At 39.1% G+C, this 22,868-nt stretch overlaps 2 protein-coding genes across 9 annotated transcripts; one reads left to right on the top strand and one right to left on the bottom strand.

Moving 5' to 3' along the window:
- The first annotated feature begins 4,100 nt into the window (after positions 1-4,100).
- Positions 4,101-7,934, top strand: tac3a (tachykinin precursor 3a). Its single transcript, XM_026920593.3, has 7 exons — positions 4,101-4,267; positions 5,808-5,922; positions 6,024-6,123; positions 6,459-6,491; positions 6,582-6,635; positions 6,840-6,909; positions 6,989-7,934. Exons 2-7 carry the CDS (start codon positions 5,821-5,823, stop codon positions 7,005-7,007), a joined length of 378 nt encoding a protein of 125 aa, XP_026776394.1. The 5' UTR covers positions 4,101-4,267; positions 5,808-5,820; the 3' UTR covers positions 7,008-7,934.
- Positions 7,935-7,983: 49 nt separating this feature from the next.
- On the bottom strand, positions 7,984-21,100 carry c1galt1la (core 1 synthase, glycoprotein-N-acetylgalactosamine 3-beta-galactosyltransferase 1, like a). Of its 8 annotated transcripts, XM_053240834.1 has the most exons (7): positions 20,944-21,100; positions 17,850-18,064; positions 15,003-15,095; positions 14,755-14,888; positions 12,952-13,193; positions 10,839-11,503; positions 7,984-9,504 (listed from the first exon to the last, which is right to left on the bottom strand). In XM_053240834.1, the coding sequence occupies exons 5-7, from the start codon at positions 13,154-13,156 to the stop codon at positions 9,142-9,144; spliced, it is 1,233 nt and encodes a 410-aa protein (XP_053096809.1). In that variant the 5' UTR covers positions 13,157-13,193; positions 14,755-14,888; positions 15,003-15,095; positions 17,850-18,064; positions 20,944-21,100; the 3' UTR covers positions 7,984-9,141. The 8 variants fall into 8 exon arrangements, with proteins under 8 accessions (XP_053096809.1, XP_026776385.1, XP_026776383.1 ...); XM_026920584.3 differs by lacking the exon at positions 14,755-14,888 and having other exon boundaries at positions 15,033-15,095; XM_026920582.3 differs by lacking the exon at positions 14,755-14,888.
- Positions 21,101-22,868: the final 1,768 nt, after the last annotated feature.

The raw sequence follows: 22,868 nt of genomic DNA on the forward strand, positions 1-22,868 counted from the left end.
AAATGGACCAGTCAAGCATATCTTCCTGTGTATCTTTATTTATTTATTTATTTATTTCCTTCCTTTAGTGATGTTCTCTTTTCTTAATTCACTAAAAAAATGTCTTGAACTCAGGTTACTGTCTGTGCGGTGTTTTGCATGTTTGCAAGGGAATCCTCCAGGTTCACTGGTTTCCCCTAGGTGTAAATTGTGTGTGTGTGTGTGTGTGTGTGTGTGTGTGTGTGTATGTGGTCTCCTGTGAGGAACTAGCATCCCATCCAGGGTGGATTCCTGACTTGCTCTCAGTGTTCTCGAGATCCTGAGTCTCTGGATCCCACCATGACCCTGACCAGGAAAAAGTTATTGAAGATGAATAAATGAATATTGCTAATTGTGTGCTAATACATGCATACCTAGAACACATGATTTGATGCACTTTTATTAAGCAGTGAACATTGGAATAGACTTTAAAAATATGACTAGATACTATAGATCTACAGTAGAGTAGAATATACTCTAATATGAATGAAATATGTGAGATTTATTATAAATTACAGACAAAGCTTACACTCTTAGATTATTAGGCTTCCTCAAGGGTTCTTTGGATAATTAAGGAAACACTAGGGTTCTACAAAGAACTTGGAGCTTGAGGCCTCTTCCAGAGGTACAACCTTCAAACCCTTAAGTATTGTAGATGTAGCGTTTATCCTATGAGCGTGCGCACCTGATAAAAGGGTAATTTTCCATCAGTTGATTTCAGTAAAATGCCAGCAGATGTTTGATATTTGAATATATTGCACTGGGATTTATAATTTAGAGACTTGTGAGTTAATTATAGCCTGTTGTAGTTCCTTCCTGTTCTGTTTAAATATTGGTAACTGATGGTGTGTAAAGCTCAAGTTCCTTAGAACATGCTATGTTGACTTTTCGAATGCTCTTCTAACCGTTCTGCAGCAATCTTTGCCCATTATTACATGTTCAGTATTTACTTTACCGTAGATGCTGTGTACTTACCTGCTGTTCTGATGCTGCACAAATCCTTCCCAGCATTTTAAGAAGGAGGCAAAAAAAAAAAGCATGCGATCAAAGTTTATTATTTAGGATTATACAAATTATGCTCTTCATTTCATGCATAATGAGTCACTGAGTAGTTTATCTTCTTCAATATTTGAGAAATATTTACTGTGAGCTGCACGAATAGGAATAATTCTATAAAAGATCATAGTCTTCATTTAAAATCAAATGGTCTGCCATGCAGGCTCTTTATGATTGCTGTCATAGGTACTTATCTGTAAATTTTTCAGCCATGAGAATACTCCTACAAGGGACCTTTGAACATGCAGTGGTACAGAGCTACTCATTTTCACCACAGGAAGTATGCCTGGTCTTTTCCAAGCTATTACACTGCTTTCAACTCAAGTGTAGACTCAGTCTAGTCGAAACTGCACTTGTTGCATGGACTTCATCTCAACAAAAGAGTAGAATTGTTTCTTTAAAATGGGAACGATCCCATTTCCCAGACTTCTAGAATGTTGTTGTAGTTGATGGCGATGACGATGATGAGTTATGGTCTGTAAGTTCAGGGTGGGTGGCCACTAATGTCTCCATTAATCATCTGAGCACCACTGCTAACCAGTCAGATGCTCCCCCCTTCCCCCCTTTAAGAAGCTCATGTAGGTTGTGAGACAATTCTGCCAAGGCTATCTATGTAATTACTTCCTTGCGAGATTACGTTCTCGCCAATGGCTCTGTCAATTAGGCAGCCAGGCGGAAAAAAGGACAATAAGGCCCTACTTAGCAAAAACGAAGAGTTCAAACACATTATGTCAACAAAGATGACATTTTAGTATGTTGAACAGTCTCACGCACAGGTGTACATACTGTAAAATAAAATACTATATAAACTTTTATACACTTTACTGTGAAAAGGCTTTACTGAGAGCACATTAATAAAATGTAGGATTTCACCAATACTCTTCACTCCAGCATATTTAGCAAACAAAGGTTTTACTGATGATTTGTTGTTTGTTCTTTTTATTTTGGAAGCAAATATTCAAAAATTACAATTTATCACAAAGAACCTTCTGTTTGGTTGATGATGATCTGGTTTTGAGCATTCACACTATTTGCAGAGATGTCACTTGATTGTGTTAGGTTCTGACGTAGTTACTTCCTACGGAGTTATTTTCCACTGATAAAGTCTTGTCAAGTCCTGATGCACTTCCTCATTTGATTCATCCAAGGCAAACAATCAGAGGTCAAATTCGTACCTGACGATTATTCCTACAATGACTTGGAATAAACAAGATTATTATTAAATGGCACAGCATCACAGAGATCAAACTTTCTGCAGTCTCTTTTAGGGAAAAAAAAAAACTTTAAGGGTTCTGTGGATAATTAAGAGTTCTTAGCTTCCAAAAAATGTCTTCTACTTGGAATTCTTTCTCATGGGGAAACACTGTCATAGGGTTTGATAGAAAACCTTCAAGGGTTCCTCCAGAGTCACAAGCCGAAGAACCTTTCTTCCCAAATCAGTGTAGGGGTGATCTGACTTTATATATTTGCACTGGAATTTGATCTTGACTTTGGCCAGCATTTTAGCATCTTAATTTGAGAGATCTGAGGATGGAAGTCATTTGACTTATTTTTTTTATTCAATATTTTTTAATACACTTTATCTAATTGACTTGTTATTTAATGTAGCATTGTTAGGTAAAATAAATAAACCAAAAAAGGATAATACTCAGAAAAAATTTGTTTATCTATAAACATGTAGAACTGTGGGTGCTTGCAGCAGGTAGCGTTGCTGTCTCACAGCGCCAGGGTCCTCGCTTCAATCCTGAGCTTGAGTTACTGCCTGTGTGTGGTTTCACATGTTTTGCCCCTGTTTGCTTTAACATAAGTGTGAATGAGTGTGCTAGTGTGTGCCTGGTGCCCCATCCAGGGTGTATACCTGTCTCAAGCCTAGTGTTCCTGGGAAAGGATCTACCCTGACCAGGAAAAAGCAGTTACTGAAGATCAGCATAGTAATGTTTCTATAATCCGAATAACATTGTAAACCATGATAAGAGGTTTTGCAATTATTGTGATATGAAACATTGATGACTAGTCACAGTTAGGAGTCTTGCTGATCAAACTGCAACACATTATAATATTTATATAAGACAGTGTTGAATCAATGTCTACTAGCAATGCTACAGTATGATAGTAAATTTGTCAGGATGCTTATAGTAATTTATTGATTGCTTATTATAGAGGCTTATTTCCATATTACTGCCTTCTACAAAATCAGTATATTAGTATCAGGCCAATTATAATGATAACATTCAGTACAAGACATGCACTATATGGCCAGTGGTTTGTGGACACCTGACCATAACGTTCATACAGCATTTGCTTGTTGAACATCCCATTCCAGATTTAGTCCCAATTTGCTCCACTCCTCTGGGAAGGCATTCCACTACATTTTGGAGCATGGCTGAGGGGATTTGCCCATTGAGCCAAAAGAGCATTAGTGAGGTTAGGTACTGATGTTGGGTGAGGAGGCCTGGGGGGCAGTCACTGTTCCAGTTCATCCCAAAGGTGTTCAATGGGGTTGAGGTCAGAGCTCTGTACAGGCCACTCGAATTCTTCCATTCTAACCTTGGCAAAACATGTCTTCATGTGATAATGACAATGTGCACAGGGACACGGTCATGCTGGAACAGATTTGTGCCCCTTAGTTCCAGTGAAGGGAAATTGTAATGTTATAGCCTACAAAGACATCCTATACAATTGTGTGCTTCCAAATTTGTGGCATCAGTTTGGGGAAGAACCGCATATGGATGTGATGGTCATGTGTCCACAAACTTTTGGCTATATAGTGTATTTTGCAGTCTGAAGTTCTGTTCCAATGTTTAAATGCTCATTACATGTTATATTTCTATACATATTATATTTCTATTAAATTTAATGCTGTGTTTAGAGAAATGGCACCCTGATATCTAAAGTCTCTAAATGACGTCAGTGAGTGACCAAAGCGCGCGCTGCGGGGTTTTCTTTTTATGGAACGCCCTCGCACCCTGTGATGTCAGGATCTTCATTTGCGTAACACAGAGGCTATATAACCTCAAACCACATCTACACAGACACGGCTGATTGGACTTAGCTGATGCAGCGATCATCTATGCGGATATCTGCTCTGACAGGATATCGAGGCACAGCTTTAACCATCAGCTCCTCTTCTAACGCATCCAAGTGACTCCTTCGTGCGCCTCACCTGTGCGTTTCAGACGTTTTATCAGCTCAGGTAAGTGCACCACTTGTCTAAACAGTGCCTTAGAAAAATTCTGAAATGCAGTAAATCATGTGGTTCTGAATGTAGGACAACTTATTTATTTAACAACCTACACTTTATAGATGTATAAACCTGATCACAGCGATCCAGAACGCAGCAGAAGTGAAACACACCAAAAAGCGATATTTGTTCCAGCTCCGAAATAACAAGCTTAAATTGGGAATCACTGTCAACATTAGATGACAAATCATAAAAAGGTTCTGTATTATAATCATCTAATTTGCATCTAAATTAATGGAAACTAAATCAGCATTCAGCCCTATATGGCGAAACCTTTCCATTACGCACAAACTCACATCATGGTCTTTCCCTTTTTTGGATATTATTTCCCATCTTTTTATGATCATACAATCTGAACTATGTTACATCTTTTTGATTGATCCCATGTTTGCATTCTTGCTATGCATTATTCCCAACCACTGGCTGTATTATCACAAGGAAAAGGCACTCCAGGATCTCACGACTTAGATATTTTTACGCATTCGCTCGCGTGGGTGTTTATTTATTTTTTATTTATTTATTTTTACGGTTATTCTAGTTTAGCTGAAGAATGCACAATCTGTTCCGTCACTTTAAAGCTAACTTTGAACTACATGTGGCTATTTGGTTATGAGTGCCATATAGTTATTGCTTAATGCGCAAAACATGACTCTCACTGGGATGGGAGAACTCAGGGATGGAAGAAAATAATAGAATTAACTCAGATTATGCACATGTGCACGTGAAAGACATTTAGGATGTATACAACACAACACGTTACGGTTCCTCGATTAAAAAATGACAGGGTTGCCAGATTGGAAGTGTTCCATCGTAGGTACACTCTTAGAAAAATGTTAAGGGTGCTTCAGTGGGTTCTTTGTATTGTTACGGGTTATAAGCTTCTGAAAAACGCTCTAGTTTGGAATCCTTTCACAGATGGGGAAACACTTTATTGTCGGGTTGTATATAGAACATTTAAGGGTCCCCAGAGGAACAACCAAAGAACCTGGATTTCAAGCCTTTTTCCCCCCTAAAAGTGTCATTGCGGTTTAACAGCCCAGGTAACTACCTGGTACCAGCTCAAATTGTAACTTTACTAAACAAATATTGAATCATAAACGTGAGAATAAAAGCTGTCTGTGCTTTGCGCCTTCATTTGGCACTTCTTGTATTTCCTTTTCTCCAGAAAAGTGTGAAAGAATTGTTAGTGGCACTTATGCTTACATAGGATACAGTGTTTATTAGATTGCATTTATTTACTATACAGTAACACACTTTGGAAGGAAATCTACCCAATCTGGTAACGCTGAGAGAGAGAGAGAGAGAGAGAGAGAGAGGGAGAGATGTGCTATGTTAAAAGACCTGTATGATATTTACGCATTACGCACATTTACGCATTACGCACCGGAACGGAAGGTTAAAAGAGCGCAAAAGATGCTTTGCTTTATTTAGTTCTGCTCAGTTCTGAGTGTATATTAACCACAGAACACTTTCTGGTGTTTTCTTTCCTCAGACTGTGTGTGAAAATGTACCGAGGCTTGCTGCTGGTGTTCCTCATCCTTCTGGTTGAGACTCGGCTCAGTGAGTCGAGCTGCGCGGAACAAGAGACGCAGAGATCGACCTCGGAAGTAAGTGATTTACCTTTAACTTAAATCATTGTATGGTTTTTGTTGTTTGATTTTTTTTTGGTAGCATCATGTTCTCCACTCTTTTTTTTTTGTGCGCGCAGGAGAGTTCAAGTTTTCGACTCGCGGCTCGTAACTTGCTCAAGCGGTATCACGACATAGATTACGACAGTTTTGTCGGACTGATGGGCCGCAGGAGCGCCGGTGAGAGTGCATTTTCACATCCTTCATGACTGTAGTGGTTATGGGATTGCACGAGATGCCATGTTTCATGCCATGTTTTGTAGGATTGACAGATTGGCTTGGCTGTTGGGAGGATAATATAAACAACAGCGGCATCAACAATATCAATAATAATAATAATAATAATAATAATAATAATAAATCACTGTAACCACCCTAAACTTGAGCTAAAAAGATATTACACAAAAGCTACCCTAATCCTATTTACCAGCCAAGACCATTTCCAGTCCTTTTCCTAATATGATTAAGAAAAGTTCAATTAAGTGGGAAAATCTGACAGTGTTATTTGTTCTCAGATGCTGCTGATAATGACCAGACTCGGCGTAAAAGTAAGACCATCCTCCTTTCTGATTTCCACTCATTCTTATTCTCCAGTCCACAGAAATGGTCTCATTTTATGCTTTATGGTTTGATTTCAGGAGAAATGCATGACATCTTTGTGGGACTCATGGGACGGCGAAACAGTGAAGATGGTGAGAATAGATTTAAATCCAAATACCTGCTGTTTTAGGAATTTGCAAACACAGTTTATATCCTTGACAAGTGCATAGCCAAATCCCCAGTGCTGAATTATCAGCTGTGTAAGTCCATCTGGGTTTCTGTGTTGGTAATTCAACTCTGGGGATTTGCAAGTGTGAATTCCCATCAGCTTAGACGTGTTGTATTTACACTGACAGACGCTGAACGTCCGTGGAGGAAAGACTACCCAGAGACACGTGGCCTGTTCTTTAACAAATGCAGACTGAGGTTAGTGTTGTATCTGGCCTTGAAAACTGCAGCACACGCATGCATTATTGCCAACTAAAGCCAATGTTTTTCATTGCAGGTTTCGTCGTGGGTTATAGGCAAAAATCCTCTGGATCAACTGTGCCATTCTCACAGAATTAACTCCTTTTCATGACACACTTTGCAAAAAAAAAAAAAAAGAGTCAAATAATTACACAATAGCAATTATTCTAAATTACATTTGTCATAAGATGATGATTTATGTTGAACTGCAACTAGAACTTGCATAGATTTGTATATACCAGTAGCAGTATATAAATCTCTAGAAACAACATCTTTATCTGACTATATTTATTTACCACATTAACTTTCTAATGTAAAAAACATGATTTTTTTGTAAATAAATGTATTATTTAATTGAGCTCATCATTGATATACAGATACACAGAGAATACTGTATATGTTGATATATCAATTATATTTGAAGCTCTAGTACCCTCAGCAGCACAAAAGAGAGGATGTATTGTTTAAAACCCAGTTATTCTGTAAGCTCTGCATTATATGCTACATATTAAGACTTTATATGTAGCATATATAACAGTCCTTTAGAAATAGACAAAAATCCAGACAATGAATATGACTGGCATGATATTAGGTATAGATGAAATGTTTAGACTCAAGGCCATCTGGATTTTTTTTTTTTTTTTACCCGGCTATGAGTGTAAACAGCAGCAAGCCTTTCTTATGCATCTTATGGCACATGAGCCATAAAAATGACTCACAGTATAGAGTTGAATGGCACTGATGTGTAGAATTACTCAGTTTAAGGTGCTGTTGTGTTGAAAAATAAATACAGACTGACATTTTAATTTCTCTCCTGCCACGTCCAGTCCTCATCAACTTTGATACATTTCTTTGAAAGTAGATTTGTGGTGGATTAAATGGGTAAAAAGAGCAAAAAGTCTTACACTGTCTAAAGATATTAAACACTAGAATGTTTTAAATTATTTCTTGATCAGTTCTCTAATATGTATGTTATGATTAAGTAGACATATGTACAAATAGCCAGAACTCCACCACAGTCACAACCTCAGATGCAGTAGAGACCTCCAAGCTTTATTAGTGGTAAAATAGTTTCTTTGCAATGAGACAGTTATAGAACTTAACAAACAGCAGCAGAAACAAAGAAAGAAAGAGTAAGAGAAATCATCACCTTATCATCCTCCAAAGAAAAATATACCTCAAATTTAGCCCAAGGCAATTTAAGAGGGAAATAAATCCTGTACATTGATATGTCACTTGCTGCACAATAACTTAAGAGAAAACATTTCAAATGGTCAGTGTTCATTTCTCAGTACAAAGATATTTTAGTCTTTACTGTAAATCATAATTACAGTGTATGGTGAGGCAGCATGTCCAGGTACTACATCATTATCATCATCATTTACACAGGTCTGAATTCTCCCAGCATATACTGCAGAGCAAAAAATAAATGTGGAGCACAGGAAATGAATGAAACACACACATCAAATGAATATCTAAACAATTATCTGCTGCCAAAGATGTAATCAACAGTCCAATGAGTAAAAGAGACTCTCGTAACAGTGATGGCAAATGCATTGGTGTCCAGAACATCGGTGTTGATGCTGCTAGTTTTACCTGGCAGAAATTAAATTAGAACTGAAAGTAAAATTAAGGGTGAAGAAACCAGTCTACACATGCAGGACTTTAGAATGCCTTGGAATAAGGGCATGGTTATAATGACCAACAGGGTGGTGCGAGGGCAACCCAAAACAAAGCCAGGTTACTATTACCGGTCCAAACTTGTTTCATTTCCTATAATAATGTCCTGATGCCTCTCCTGTGTCAGAAAACTTACTGACAGTAACAAAGTGCTGACACTGAAGATTCCTTCCATAAATATTCCATAAACAAACATCTCTTTACAGAAAGCTTCACAATATCAATTTCTCGGTGAATTAGCTGTAACTGTAGAAACAATAACGTATTAGAATGAGTGCATTAATATAAACCTGTGATTTGCCTTGCAGCTGGAATTACTGAGAGAGAAAATGAATCAACATCTGATCAATCAGGGCTGAGAATTCAACAGTGCTGTGATATAATTTTGAATAAACTGGTTTCTCTTCCTTTAGCTTCTGAGAAACTTTCAACACAATATCAACACGATATCACCATGTTCATTACATGTCCATGCACACATTCCCTTTCTCTACATAAAACACAACATTTTCACCTTCCTGAAGATGTTCTATCATGTACCGTTGCAGTGCTGTTGTTTGCTGGCTTATTCTCTTGGACTGTCTTTTGCACCGAGTCCCCTTCTGTTTTCCCCTCTCCCTCTGGCCTGGCCTGGCTCGGCTGCGTCAGGTTGGACGCCTTTGGTTGTTCTGCTACACGCTGAGCTACTTTCACAGTGACCTTCACCGGTCTCTCAGTGTTAGCTGTTGTGCTAAGGAGAGATGGATCTGGAGGCTGGTAGCGGTAATGGTAGCCGTAAGGCCGCAGGTGGTACGTGTAGTACTCTAGAATGTACATCAGCTCAGCGTCCACGTAATGGAAGGACACGGCGAGATCAGAGCAGCACAGTGGACCCTGTGAACAAACATCACACAGGATGATGCCAAGATGATCATGAATAACACAATTCAAAAGAGCTTCTGAGAAACAGAATCATAAACAGAATATCAGCAATCACAACAATAGGACTCATTATGATATATTTTATACCACAGCAATGTTGAATCATCAAATCTGATTGGTTAGAACGTGTTAACTGATTTTCTTGAGCGGCAGCTCTGACAACCGTGCTGCCCTGCAAAGCACATCACAGGTTTATATTAATGTGCTCCATCTAAGACTTTCTATAATATCAACTTACACAGAGACAAAACATGCTGTAAGAAGATATTTATTCAAGATTTATGGAAGGAGTCTCCAGTGTCAGCAATTTCTAACTGTCAGTAACTTTACTGTTTCCCGAGAATCTTCGGGACAGAGGACTTTCTGGTTTCTCGCTAACATGACAAGCTGGTTTTTTGTCTTACTGACTTCAAGAGGGAGGAGAAAAGGAGAAGCAGGTGAGTTAATTAATGTTTAGAGCTATTAAAAAAAGAAACTAACTTGTTTTATGAATATTCTGCAATATGAAATATAACAATAAATGGATAAAAAGTACAATGTGTCATTCTTTAATTGCTGTGGTGTATGAGGAATATAGCACTTTACGATGTGCTGTTATAGATAAAAAGTTAACTTCTGGGTGCTAACACTGCATCACACCACCCCATCATTGATTATTTTTCTACAACAGCACTACCCTTCGTGTTTATTACTCATCACATTATTTTCATTTATCACTGCTCAATTTTCATTTGTAAGATAATACCTGCAATTTTATTTCTCTTCTGTTGATTATTTTGTTCATTTCAAGTTGATTCTCAATAGGGTTGATAGTTGAATTATCAGGCACATTAGACAAATGTTAGACAAAAAGATGTGCTGACAAATTATTACAACTAAAATTCGCCTTGTTCTCCTTTGTGCTACTTTTTTTATTTTATATTAATCTTCATCGGAGTAGTATGTGACGTCTGATGAAAGAATTTACAATATTTACTTAGGCTCAAGCACGAATCCCCCATGAAATCACACAAATAATGTACAGGCACTGCACACTGTCACAAATAATTCAGTCACTGGAGTAATAATGGTGTAACAATTGGTTTTCCATAAAACCTACATTTCACAGTCATGCGCAAACAATATATATTCATACAGGCCACTCATGAGGGTGCGCCTAGGGCAAACCCATTTTGAGCTTATTTCCCTTGACTTACTATGATTTAACTTGCAAGTGTATTGAGTTTTACCCTGATGCTCAACTCATAACATTAATGGAAATTTCAAACACATGGTTAGAGACTTACCACCACTATGGGATAGTAGCAGTAATTCCAGTACCAGAAGGTTTTGGGGAAAATCTGAGTGAGATGGTGCTCCGGGACAAATGGGTGGAAGGTCTCGCGCTGCACACTGTCCCTCGAGTCTCCAGCCAACACGCCCATCTTCTCCAAGCACTGACCCAAGGCCAGATCCTCCACTGAGGAAGTATGAGTGCATACTTGGGTGCTGAAGCCCTTTACAAATCGTTTCAGTGCCTCCTTGCTGAGCACGTATCCAGCACCGCCACTCATGTAGCCCTGCTTGACATAGGGTTTGAAGCGCTTGCCGAAGTAGATCGGCTCTTCTGACGAGTAGTTGGACAGGATCCAGCGCAGGTTGTCCACCACCACAAAAGTGTCATCATCAGCCTTGAGGAACCAGTCTGCTTCCTCGCCATGGTTTTTCAGGGCATACTGGAAGGCTCGGATGGTCTTCCAGTAGAGCTGATCGCGTCCTTCTGCTGTTCCAAGGCCCACTGTTGGGAAGTCACGATCCTCCACCGAGCTCATGAACAGCACCGTGTTGCAGTGACGACTCCATGTTGCTTTCACATGCCGTGCCTTTGACTGCAGGTTGTTAGGGCCTGTCATGACCCAGCACAGGATACGTACTTTTTTGTAAAGCTCATCTGCAACATGGCTGTCCTCACCTAAGGTGAAAAAAGGGAAGTAATACACTCAGTAATGCAGTTAAAAAACTATATGCTTCATTTCAAGTTTGGGAATCAAACATCATGCTTTAATGACACACCATGGAAAAGGCATAAAAAGGGCAAACATTATTAAAAACAGTCAAGGGCGCCTAAGAAGAAGTAAAAATAGTTGGTTGTGGCTACTATTACTCCCAGTAAGTAATTATACACCAATCAGCCATAACTTTAAAACCACTGACAGGTGACGTGAATAACACTGATTATCTTGTTACAATGGCACCTCTAAGGGAACAGTCAGTTCTCAAAGTTGATGTGTTGGAAGCAGGAAAAATGGGCAAGCCTAAGGATCAGAGTGACTTTGACAAGGGCCAAATTGTGGCTAGATGACTGGGTCCGAGCATCTCCACAACGGCAGGTCTTGTGGGGTGTTCCCGGTATGCAGTGGTTAGTACCTACCAAAAGTGGTCCAAGAAAGGATAACCACTGAACCGGTGACAGGGTTATGGGTGCCCAAGGCGCACTGATGTGCATGGGGAGCGAAGGCTAGCCCGTCTGGTCCAATCCCACAGAAGAGCTACTTTAGCACAAATTGCTCAACAAGTTAATGCTGGCTATGATACAAAGGTGTCAGAACACGCAGTGCATCGCAGCTTGCTGCATATGGGACTGCGTAGCTGCAGAGCGGTCAGAGTGCTAGACCATAAAGCAATGGAAGAAGGTGGCCTGGTCTGATGAATCGTATTTCTTTTACATCACGTGGATGGCCGGGTGCGTGTGCGTGGCTTACTCGGGGAAGAGATGGCACCAGGATGCACTATGGGAAGAACGCAAGCCGGCGGAGGCAGTGTGATGCTCTGGGCAATGCCCTGCTGGGGAACCTTGGGTCCTGGCATTCATGTGGATGTTACTTTGAGATGTACCATCTACCTAAACATTGCTGTAGACCAAGCACACCTTTCATGACAACAGTATTCCCTAATGGCAGTGGCCTCTTCAGCAGGATGATGCACCCTGCCACGCTACAGAAATTATTCAGAAATGGTTTGAGGAATATGACAAAGAGTCCAAGGTGTTGACTTGGCCTCCAAATTCCCCTGATCTCCATCCGATCGAGCATCTGTGGGATGTGCTGGACAAACAAGTCCGATCCATGGAGGCCCCACCTCACAACTTACAGGACTTAAAGGATCTACTGCTAACATCTCAGTGCCAGATACCACAGAACCCCTTAAGAGGTCTTGTGCAGTCTATGCCTTGATGGATCAGAGCTGTTTAGGGGCACAAGCGGAACCTACACAATATTAGGCAGGTGGTTTTAATGTCATGGCTGAATGGTCTAAGTTACATTAATCATCTTACCCTAGCACTATACTAACTAACTTTCTCATGTTACACCTGCTGTTAAAGTCACATGTACAGACCAACAGAGGGAAGCACTGATGTACCTGTATGATGAGGGTGATTCAGGCTGATGAGAGCAGAACGCTGCACCACCCAGCTGAAGTTGTTGCTGGTCTGCTCATTCTGCTGTGCACTGAGCCACAGGCTGGAGCTTTGCTCAAACCACACCTCCTTCAGGAAGAAGTAAAGAGTGCAGCATCCTACCAGAAAGCCCAGCACGAATGCATACTTGGAGCTCACCCCTTTCATGGCAATCTCTTCACAGTCCGCTACAATCACTCAAGCGCTGTAAAGAAAAAGAACTGACAGTTTGAGGAAGTGATATTTGTATTTATTTGTTTAACTGCATCTTGCATTATTCAGATCATGGACAGACAGCATTATAGCACACCCTCATTGGCAACTCTCCAAGTTATGCAAAGCATCAGAGTTACAGGAAGGGCCACATGCTCTAAAACAAACCATATCCTGTATTTTACTGTGTGCATCATCTGTGTTGTGTCAGTGAATATTACAAGTCATATTCATTCGTTGTTTGTTTCTGAGAGTTTTTTTTTTTTAAAAGCAAAGGGTTGTCACACCAAATATTGACTTTGTTTCATTTATTACTGTTTACTGCTCTTTACAGTATTTGTTTTTAATGTAGAAACATTTCATTTCATTATTTTGAAGGCATCTTTGCTCTACAGCATTTCTTTGCATCACAATTCTATGCACCATTCTGTGTAAACTCTAGACTCTAGACTGTTGTGAACAGTTTCTGACATACTCAAATCAGCCCATCTGGTACCAACAACCAGGACACAGTTAAAGTCACTGAGATAACATTATTTCTGCATTCTGTTGTTTGATGTGAACAGTAACTGAAGCTCTTGACCTGTATCTGCATAATTTTATGCATTGCACTTCTGCCACATGCTTGGCTGATTAGATAACTGCATGCATTTTTCTTTTTATTCACCGAAGCCTATACAACACATCAGTGAATTCTTTCCCCCGCCTGGTCTTGGGACAATTTTCCCAAATTGTATCCTTGCAAAAAAAAAGTGCCTGGATTGATGTTCAGCACCACAAACAGCGACCAGAACAAACACAAATCCACATGCTCCCAGGGTGGAGCTGCACTCACACCCATTAAGTACCTTGGGCTTATGTTTATATAAAGCTCATCCAAAGCAAAGAAATGGCTGGCCACTGATGGAGAAGAGGTAGATGAATGCACAAGTGTTTGTGCAATAACCTGTCTTTCTCCTCCCTTCTTCAGACTTCTCCCCTCTTCAGACTTGTGCAATAACCTGTCTTTCTTCTCCCCTCTTCAGACTTCAGGGCTGAGACACCATCCATCCACTACACTTAACTACACCAAGCACTGCTGATGCATAGAGATTCCACCACACCACACTACACTACAGACATAAGCCAGAACCTTCACTTTGCAATGTGAAGTAAATAAATTGTTTCCATAAATACGTGTGTCTTGAATTAATCCTACCACTTTTGGCATTTTCTGTATAACAAGAACTGACGTGACACCCTGCCATTGACAAAGCGCACTTTTACAGTCTAGTTAATATGAGCGGGCCGTTAATACGACTTTAACCATACAGATTCAGGTCTTTGGTGGAACACTCGTTTACTATTTCGTTAATATTCCTTTAATTTAATTGGCATACCACAAACTTTTGTTTTGGGTGCAGCACTGCGAGAGATTAAAAAGACAACTAATTACTTTAAGTGGCCTGAAAATTACCAACTGCTACCAACTAAGCAGGCAGCCACATGACCAGATCTGAATAAGATAAAGAAACATATGAAAATTCGCTAACTCAGGATGAAACTACACTAACCAGTAGTGTAGTTTTTTTTCCTCTCAGGCTATCAAACTGGATTGTGTGTGGGTGTATGTATAGTGCCAAAATCCAGTCAGACCAGATCCCAAACACTTGCGCACATTTATTCTCCCAAGCTCCTCTTCCACCACCTTGAACCACAGTATCAACACTTTTAGCACTGTAGATCTGGCTCCTGTAAGACTACCTTGCAGTGAGATAATGTAAGATTTAGATAAGGATGAAGAGCACTTTAAGCTGGTTACCTTGAGTGACTGGAAGATCTTGGTATTTACCTTAGCTCCCAGCACAGGACATCTGCTTCTTTTAAGTCACATCATCAAATCATAATTAGTAATCTGGATTAAAACAAAACCAGACAAACAAATGTGCTGTACACATGACACAAGTAGGTAAGATATTCCTTATGTTTGGTCACTATGATTATTCTCAGCATACTCAGAAACACTAGATAACTTAAGCACACTTGTATCAAATGTTAAGTAATGAATGGAGTTGGAATATTAGTGAATTTGAAATACAATGACTGTTAATGTTATTCATTAAAACATAAAATCACACATCTATCAGCTGATCTATTTCCTGCTGTTAAAAAAAATTCCACTCCAGCGTGTTACCTCGTCGTTGTCCTTCTGTTTATCCGCTGAAATATTACTCAGTTGTCATATCACAAACGTTTAAACAGTCCAGAAAGCAAAGAAATCCCAACAAATGTTGGACTGGAGTGAAAACACCTCGCGTCAGATTCCGCTCGTTGACGCCGACGAGGTTTCCGTTAAAGGCCTTCTTTGTGTACTTTCATTCACGCGCTGCATTACCACCAGCTGCACCGCTGAGCGATTTCATTGGAGGAACGGTAGCTCTCTGTTCTCAGAAGCCCCGCCCACTTGCGGAAATGTGTTGAAAATACGTCACCACTGATAAAAAAAAATTCTCACGAAAGTCGATTAATTCTATTAAAAGTGCTTTACTGGAATAACTAACAAATGTACATTTCGTATATGTGAATAGTATATGCTTGTAGTTCTAGTAGTCCGTTTCTGAGAACTACATATCCGTTGCAACAACGCGGAAGTCATATGGGCAAATCATATACCGCTGTCTCATCCGGGCATTCTGGGGTGAGCGAAGTTTCAAAGAGCTTAACACTTTTCAGAGCTCTAACGGATGTCTGTTCCTTGATTCCTCAGTCCTACCTGATTCAGCCTGTGAGCCGAAAACTGATTGAGTTAGCCATTTAAAGGATGTACAAATTCTTAAAATGCAGTCGGAGGAATGAAGCAGAGAGGAAAGAGAAAGATACACAGGTGCTTCCTACGCGGAAGTAACGTTGTTGTTGTTGTTGTTGTCGTAGCAGCGCGTGACGCAGGCCTACCTTATAAATGCTCCCCCTCTCTCAGACAACAAATTACAATAAATTATACAATAACAAGAACCATAAATATAAAATGAATAATGTTAATTAAAGTAACAATGATTAAAAATAAAAATATTGCCATGAAAGTCAATGAATATGTCTTGGTTTAAAGTTTAAAGAAGTCATGTGATGAGTAGAATTTTGTGCAGGCTAAACCATTAACATTTTAGATTACACTAAGAATAATTTTTGTATGTAACCAGTGTTGTGTATATGCAGATCTGTTATAACAGTGAATACAGCTAGGAAACACATCAATAAGTGCAGTCAATAAAGTCCCTTTCAGGTGAGCAAGGACATCTCATTTGGAAAAATTCTTCCTGTAATCATTTTGAGGAGCATCTCGTCACCATAGATTTTGTTGGGGTACGACAACATTAAATAGTAGCCTCAAACAACATTAAGTTGAGAGGCGATCACACTTGACTTATTCTAAAGGCTATTACAGAATTTTTAGAGTAAAAGTTGAGAATCTACAAGAATTTTCAACAAGAAAGCAGAATGGTGTAGTCTGATCTAAAATCTAGTGCTTCAGCTAAGACAAACAGCCTCACAAAAAGTAAAAAAATACAATTCCCTTAGTTGATCAAACTGAACCTCTCTGACATAACACTGCTACCACACTGTTTATTTGCCTCATTTGTAAAGACATTTAGCTTTAGTTAATCTTTTGGATGCACAAAATTTTCGATCATGGCTTTAATGAAATCTGACGTTACAATTTTTTAAGCAATTGGTGCAAATCTGATGGTTTCTGGTTGTAATTGCACTCCAAAGACACATTAACAACCTAGCTAGTTACACAGCTAGCTAGATAACAGTGTAAAGTAAACTTGTTAGTCAACATCCTTTCTAATCAATTAAGGAAAAGACTGAAAACTGCACTAAAAAGATATCAGTGTTCATTTTGCTAACTTATGTTCAAATGGATTTTTTAAAAAAGAAATTCAACTACCTTTGATATAGCAGGTGTGGTTCTGACACAATTGTCACAGTGTGAGAGACGAACACAGAAGAGGTATCATTAACTGTCCTGTTCGCTGCTCCTGGCCCACTCATTAAAAAAAAAACTTTCATATGTAAAAAGCGAGCATGGGGCAGGGTGATTCCTGCCCCAATGGGCCTCTGTTACAGCTGGAATATGTATAGGTAATAGGTATAAGCCAGCTTAGAGCTTGTTGTAGTTCCCATTTTTGATGACTAGGTGCAATAACAACTTACCTAAAACTACACAAGTCACTAAAACTACACAAAATCACCCTGACAGAGAGTATGAGGAGACTCTCAATTAAACAAACAACACAGAAATGTCTTGTTGATCCTAAAGAAAACAGGAAAAATGTGGGAGGTAACAGCTGAGATGATCTAAAAGCTATTAGAAAAAATATATATCACATTCACTAAGGGAGATGTAAACATTAAAAATGATAGACCTATTAATATGTTTTTCGCTATTAATAAAACACACATTAATTGACCTTTTTGTTACTTCCCAGCTGAAAAATCCAGCTTAGTCTGACCAGCTTTCAAAACTCAGCCCAAGTAGTAGATCGTCTTCACCAGCTGGCATCAGTTTCTGAATTTTTAAGTTATTTCTTAAGATAATAACACAACAGTAAGGAAATTAGAAACATTTATTTTGTCAAGTAATAAAATGAGCTGAAAAATAACTTACCAGCCGTTTTTGCAGCTGGTTCGCTGGATAGTTCAGCAGGGCTGTGGTAATGAACGGACGCCTTCGGAACCTAACACTAATGCTTTATTGCTTTAAATTAATTTTCTTTGTCTTCTTCTCTTTGTCCCAAGGGTATGCAAATATTTGCATTCAACTGTTAACCAGTCCTTACCAGGTGATGTGTTATGTTCCCTCTGTACAGCCTGCTTCAGTTCCTGAAAGAGAAGAAAAAATATGCTAGATCAGAGTGACTTCTGCATTATGCCTCAGACTGTTTGTTTTTGTCACCCTGTTTCTAAGGCTGTGAACTGCTACAAAGGATTTACTACACGTGGCCTTATGCTCCTGCAGCGTCAGTTACACCACCCAAAGCACACATGGGGGGTGTGTCTGTGTGTCCTTGTTTGCTTATATGTGTGTCTTTGTGTCCTTGTTTGCTTTTCTTTTTGGCTTTAATGGTTCTTCTTGCCTCAGGGCTATGCCAATTGTGTTCCTAAGTTTGCTATTTTTTTCCTAAGCCAAGTTACATGTTTTAATGGAATAAAATTGATGGCAACATTGTGAAGTTATAGCATATCTCTCTCTCTCTCTCTCTCTCTCGCTCTCGCTCTCTCTTGCTCTCTCTCTGTCGAGCTACACATGCTACTCCTGAGATACCAGTGATCCTGACCCCTTCTGTTCTCCGGACCTGCCTGATCCATCCTGATGCCCTACTTCTGGTTGGACTTCTCATCGGTCGAGATCACTCGCTGCTGTTGGGGGTGGCCCCACATGGACAACCTGAAGATCATTGGGATTGCTGGGGATAGGGGCCGTGGAGATGGCTTGGGTATCTCATATGGGGAGTTGTACTGTGATGGCTTTGGGGCTGCGATGCAAACTGTGATGAATTTACTGGTTGCACAATTGCACTATTTGTCCATGTAGTGCACATTGCACTATCTGTTATCACCCAGATGAGGATGAGTTCCCGTTTGAGCCTGGTTCCTCTCAAGGTTTCTTCCTCATATCATCTCAGGGAGTTTTTCCTTGCCACCATCACCTCTGGCTTGCTCATTAGGGATAAATTCACATATTTACAATTTATTTTGGTTTAATTTAATTTGAATTTATTTATTTCTGCAAAGCTGCTTTATGACAATGTCCATTGTTAAAAGCACTATACAAATAAAATTGAATATAGCATGGCTCCGATCATCTCAAAACACATCTGTATAAAATGAAGTAATGAGTGACTGTTACTCATTACTTCTAAATAATGGATGAATAATGAGAGCAATTCCAGATCTATTCAATATAGGAAAACGATCACTTCCAATGAGTAATCAGTCCAAAAGTTTTGCTGTCACCAATTATACTTGCTCACAGCAAGTTGTATAAGTTGAAATTCCTAACCAGCACCTTAGGGAGGTGCACATATTCCTTAATTTTATGCAAGTCTGACACATAAATGTACACTTACTGGCCAGTTTAATAGGAACACCTGAAAAAGCATTGTCTTTTGTCAACCTTCAGCTGTCCAGTTTTGGTGAGCCTGCACCCACTGTACCCTCAGATTCACATTCTTGATGGGAGACAGGAGAGGGATCTCTTGTGGTCTTCTGCTGTTCTAGCCCACTATGTACCTCAAGGTTCAACATTTTGTACATTCTGTGATGCTTTTCTGCTTACCATGGTTGTAAAGAGTGGTTATTTGAGTTACTGTAGCCTTCCTGTCAGCTCAAACCAGTCTGGCCATTCTCCTCTGAACTCTCTCATCTACAAGGTGCCTCTGCACACAGAGCTGCAGCTCACTGGATGTTTTTTGTTGTTCACACATTTCTGTGTAAATGCTACAGACTGCTGTGTATGAACATTCCAGGACATCAGCAGTTTCTGAAATACTCAAAGCAGCCCATCTGGCCCAGTCACTCTCACTGAGATCATTTTCCCCTATTCTTATGTTTGATGTGAACATTAAATAAAGTGTCTTAGCCTGTATCTGCATGATTTTATGCATTGAACTGCTGCCACGTGATTGGCTGATTGATTATTTGCATGAATGTGCTGGTGTCCAGGTGTTCCTAATAAAATGGACTGTGAGTGTAAGTACAAATGTAGTTCTGCTGGGATGACGTTTTTGAAACCTATATTTATTATTATAATTACCTCATCCCACTGTCTGCACTAACACTGTATACACACATTTCAGATGCCCATATTATTTCAGCAAGAGCACCATAACATCATCTTTACTACTTTAGGATAATAAGGTTTATGTCCTGAACTATTTGATTCTATAGAGCTTTTAGTAATGTTAACTAATAACACCCCCGCTAGCCTTATTTCACTAAAAATATACCTCATTTAAAAGACTTAGTGGGAGAAAACTTTATGTAGCTATACATACATTGCACAGAGTGTGCTAAACTAAATATTTTGAGTTTCCCATTTTGATTTTTAAATTTTTTTTTTAAGTTTAACTTGCTAGTAAATATGGGATTGATTTCACCTTCCTGATAGTAGCCCATTTTTTAAATAAGACTTTATACTTTATCCCCCATATTTTTTTCTTTCTGCAAATATTAGTGATATGACACACCTGCATAATTATTTGCTTTCCCTCAAATAATGGAAAAAAAAAATCAAGGGGAGCTGATTTCACCTTAACAACACAGCCTGTTTACACTGATAAACCTTGTACATAGTTATACACTAAATGACATCATACAAGGGGTTCTTTGTATCATTAAGCATTCTTAATCTTCCTAAAAATGTTCTAGTTTTGAAAATTTTCTGATAGGAAAAAAAAAAAAAACACTAGGCTGTAGGGTTTTACATAGAATCATTAAAGGTTCCCCCACAAATACATTGTTTATGACACTTCCTGTCATGTGCTTTGACTGTTATTGCACATGTGATCTGCATGTATTGTATGTCTGTGTTTATTCTGTATAAAGTACCATGTACTAATAGCCTATGCTGATATTCTGTAGGTTATTTGTCAATTACAGTAGCAAAGCTGTACCAACAACTAGCCTTAAGTCACACAATAGTAAAGATTTTATTCCAGTCTATTGGTTAATTTTTCCTAACACATTTCACATTCACTTACCAGAGAAGCAAGACTAATGAAAATCCATGTGCAGCTTATTTTTTGGAGAAGTATATCCAGAGCATATTAAGTACAAAAACATAATATCCACAAAATGTTCTGAGGTAGAGAACACAGTTACTCAAACAAACAAAGTCCAAGAGGCAGTCTGACAGCAAATGACAAGAAACAGTCAAAGGTCATGTTCACTGAAGTATATATGAAAGGTAGAAAAACAGGCTCAGAATTTACTGATAAACTCTACAATGGATATCAGATAAAGTTCCTGCAATATGTATGAGAAGAAAGGTGTGTACTGACAGACTGAAATTAGATAAGCTTTTTATGAGACTATTGTATCTCAATGGCAAGAGTTCTGGTGGAACAGTGGGATATGGCCATGTATTGATTTGAGTTTGGAAAGCTGTATACTATTAAACCTCATACCACTGCTCGCCTCTGATTGGTCAGAAGGTGTGCATTATTTTCGTATAACAGCACAGGTAGCTCTGGCTGTAACATGATCGTTAATATTAATGAGCTCGTTCTAATACATTACAGTTTCTACAGTAACAGCTCATAGACAGGGACTTGTACGGCAGACACGCCATGAAAACTAGGACTAATAATAAATGGATTTGTTGTAAAAATGGGTCGTTGTTTAACAAAGTAGTTCCTATCATCGTTGATGTGTGGACATTTTTTGTTAGAAGACATTTATTTAACATTTATGGAAGGAGTCTAGTTTATGCTTTCTGTTTTCTTGCTAAAATGATAGGCCGAGCCTTTTGCGTGTGTGTGTGTGTGTGTGTGTGTGTGTTGTACAGTTTCTAAATGGCCACAAGGCCTACACTGTGCTGTTACTGCTGGATTTAGGTGTGCCATATGTCTGTTTGTAGCTACTTCCCTGTGAAGGATGTTCCACTGTGGACTGGCTGTATGCTTCTCTATAGGAGGCTTATACCAGGACCACCACCTGTCCATCAGAGAGAGGTCTGGCCCAAACATTTCCTCTAACCAAGACACTTTATAGGAAGGCATAGTGTGTTACCTTCACACAGGGTTTTAGCAAAGAAAGTGCTCCATCTGGTGCAAACATTGTGCAACTACACTAAGATTTTTTTTACTGCATGATAAAATAAGTTGCAAAAATGTGCTTATATTGCCAACATGCATTCATCTTCACTTTATAGAGGCATAGTGTGTTACCTTCACAGTGTTTTAGCCAAGAAAGTGCTCCATCTGGTGCAAACATTCTGCAACTACAATGGGTTTTTTTTTTTTTTTTTACTGCATGATAAAATAAGTTGCAAAAATGAGTTTATATCGCCAACATTCATTCATCTTCACTTTATAGAGAGGCATAGTGTGTTACCTTCACACAGTGTTTTAGCAAAGAAAGTGCTCCATCTGGTGCAAACATTGTGCAACTACAATGGGTTTTTTTTTTTTTTTTTTACTGCATGATAAAATAAGTTGCAAAAATGAGCTTATATCGCCAACATTCATTCATCTTCAGTAACCACTTTATTCTTGTCAGTTTTTGCAGTGGATCCAAATCAAATCACTTTATTTTCACTTCACCATAACCACAAGTGTACAGGGGCCCGTTCTTCGTACGTCGCTTATTACATCCGAGATGATATGATCCAGCTAATCATTATCTGGCTAATTCGGTTCTTCGAACACACCTGTTGTTGACGATTAGTATGGCTGGATTGAGTTATCTGAGATCATTGCGCGTTCATGCGCTGGTTTAAAAGGGGCTATGTATAGATAGTAGAAACACTGATCAGCAGCGCTGCTATTGGTTGCCCACAATGGCCAAAGAGCGTGCCCACTTTTTCTCAGCGACAGAACAAGAACTCTTAATGGAGGGTTATGGCGAGTTCCACAATTTAATAAAAAGTCAGGGAACACCTCAAAGGCTGCAAAAGCCAGGAGAG

This window comes from Pangasianodon hypophthalmus, chromosome 16 (genome assembly GCF_027358585.1).
Source record: "Pangasianodon hypophthalmus isolate fPanHyp1 chromosome 16, fPanHyp1.pri, whole genome shotgun sequence".
Classification (NCBI taxonomy): Eukaryota; Metazoa; Chordata; class Actinopteri; order Siluriformes; family Pangasiidae; genus Pangasianodon; species Pangasianodon hypophthalmus.

What these genes read in the sequence shown, in the direction of transcription:
- tac3a (XM_026920593.3), top strand. Translation starts at nt 5,821, where the DNA reads ATGTACCGAGGCTTGCTGCTGGTGTTCCTCATCCTTCTGGTTGAGACT. An exon ending in CGCAGAGATCGACCTCGGAA is followed by an intron (nt 5,923 to 6,023) that starts GTAAGTGATTTA and finishes TTGTGCGCGCAG; the next exon opens with GAGAGTTCAAGTTTTCGACT. An exon ending in GATGGGCCGCAGGAGCGCCG is followed by an intron (nt 6,124 to 6,458) that starts GTGAGAGTGCAT and finishes ATTTGTTCTCAG; the next exon opens with ATGCTGCTGATAATGACCAG.
- c1galt1la (XM_053240835.1), bottom strand. Translation starts at nt 13,156, where the DNA reads ATGAAAGGGGTGAGCTCCAAGTATGCATTCGTGCTGGGCTTTCTGGTA. An exon ending in GAATCACCCTCATCATACAG is followed by an intron (nt 11,504 to 12,951) that starts GTACATCAGTGC and finishes TTTTCACCTTAG; the next exon opens with GTGAGGACAGCCATGTTGCA. An exon ending in GCTACTATCCCATAGTGGTG is followed by an intron (nt 9,505 to 10,838) that starts GTAAGTCTCTAA and finishes GTTTGTTCACAG; the next exon opens with GGTCCACTGTGCTGCTCTGA.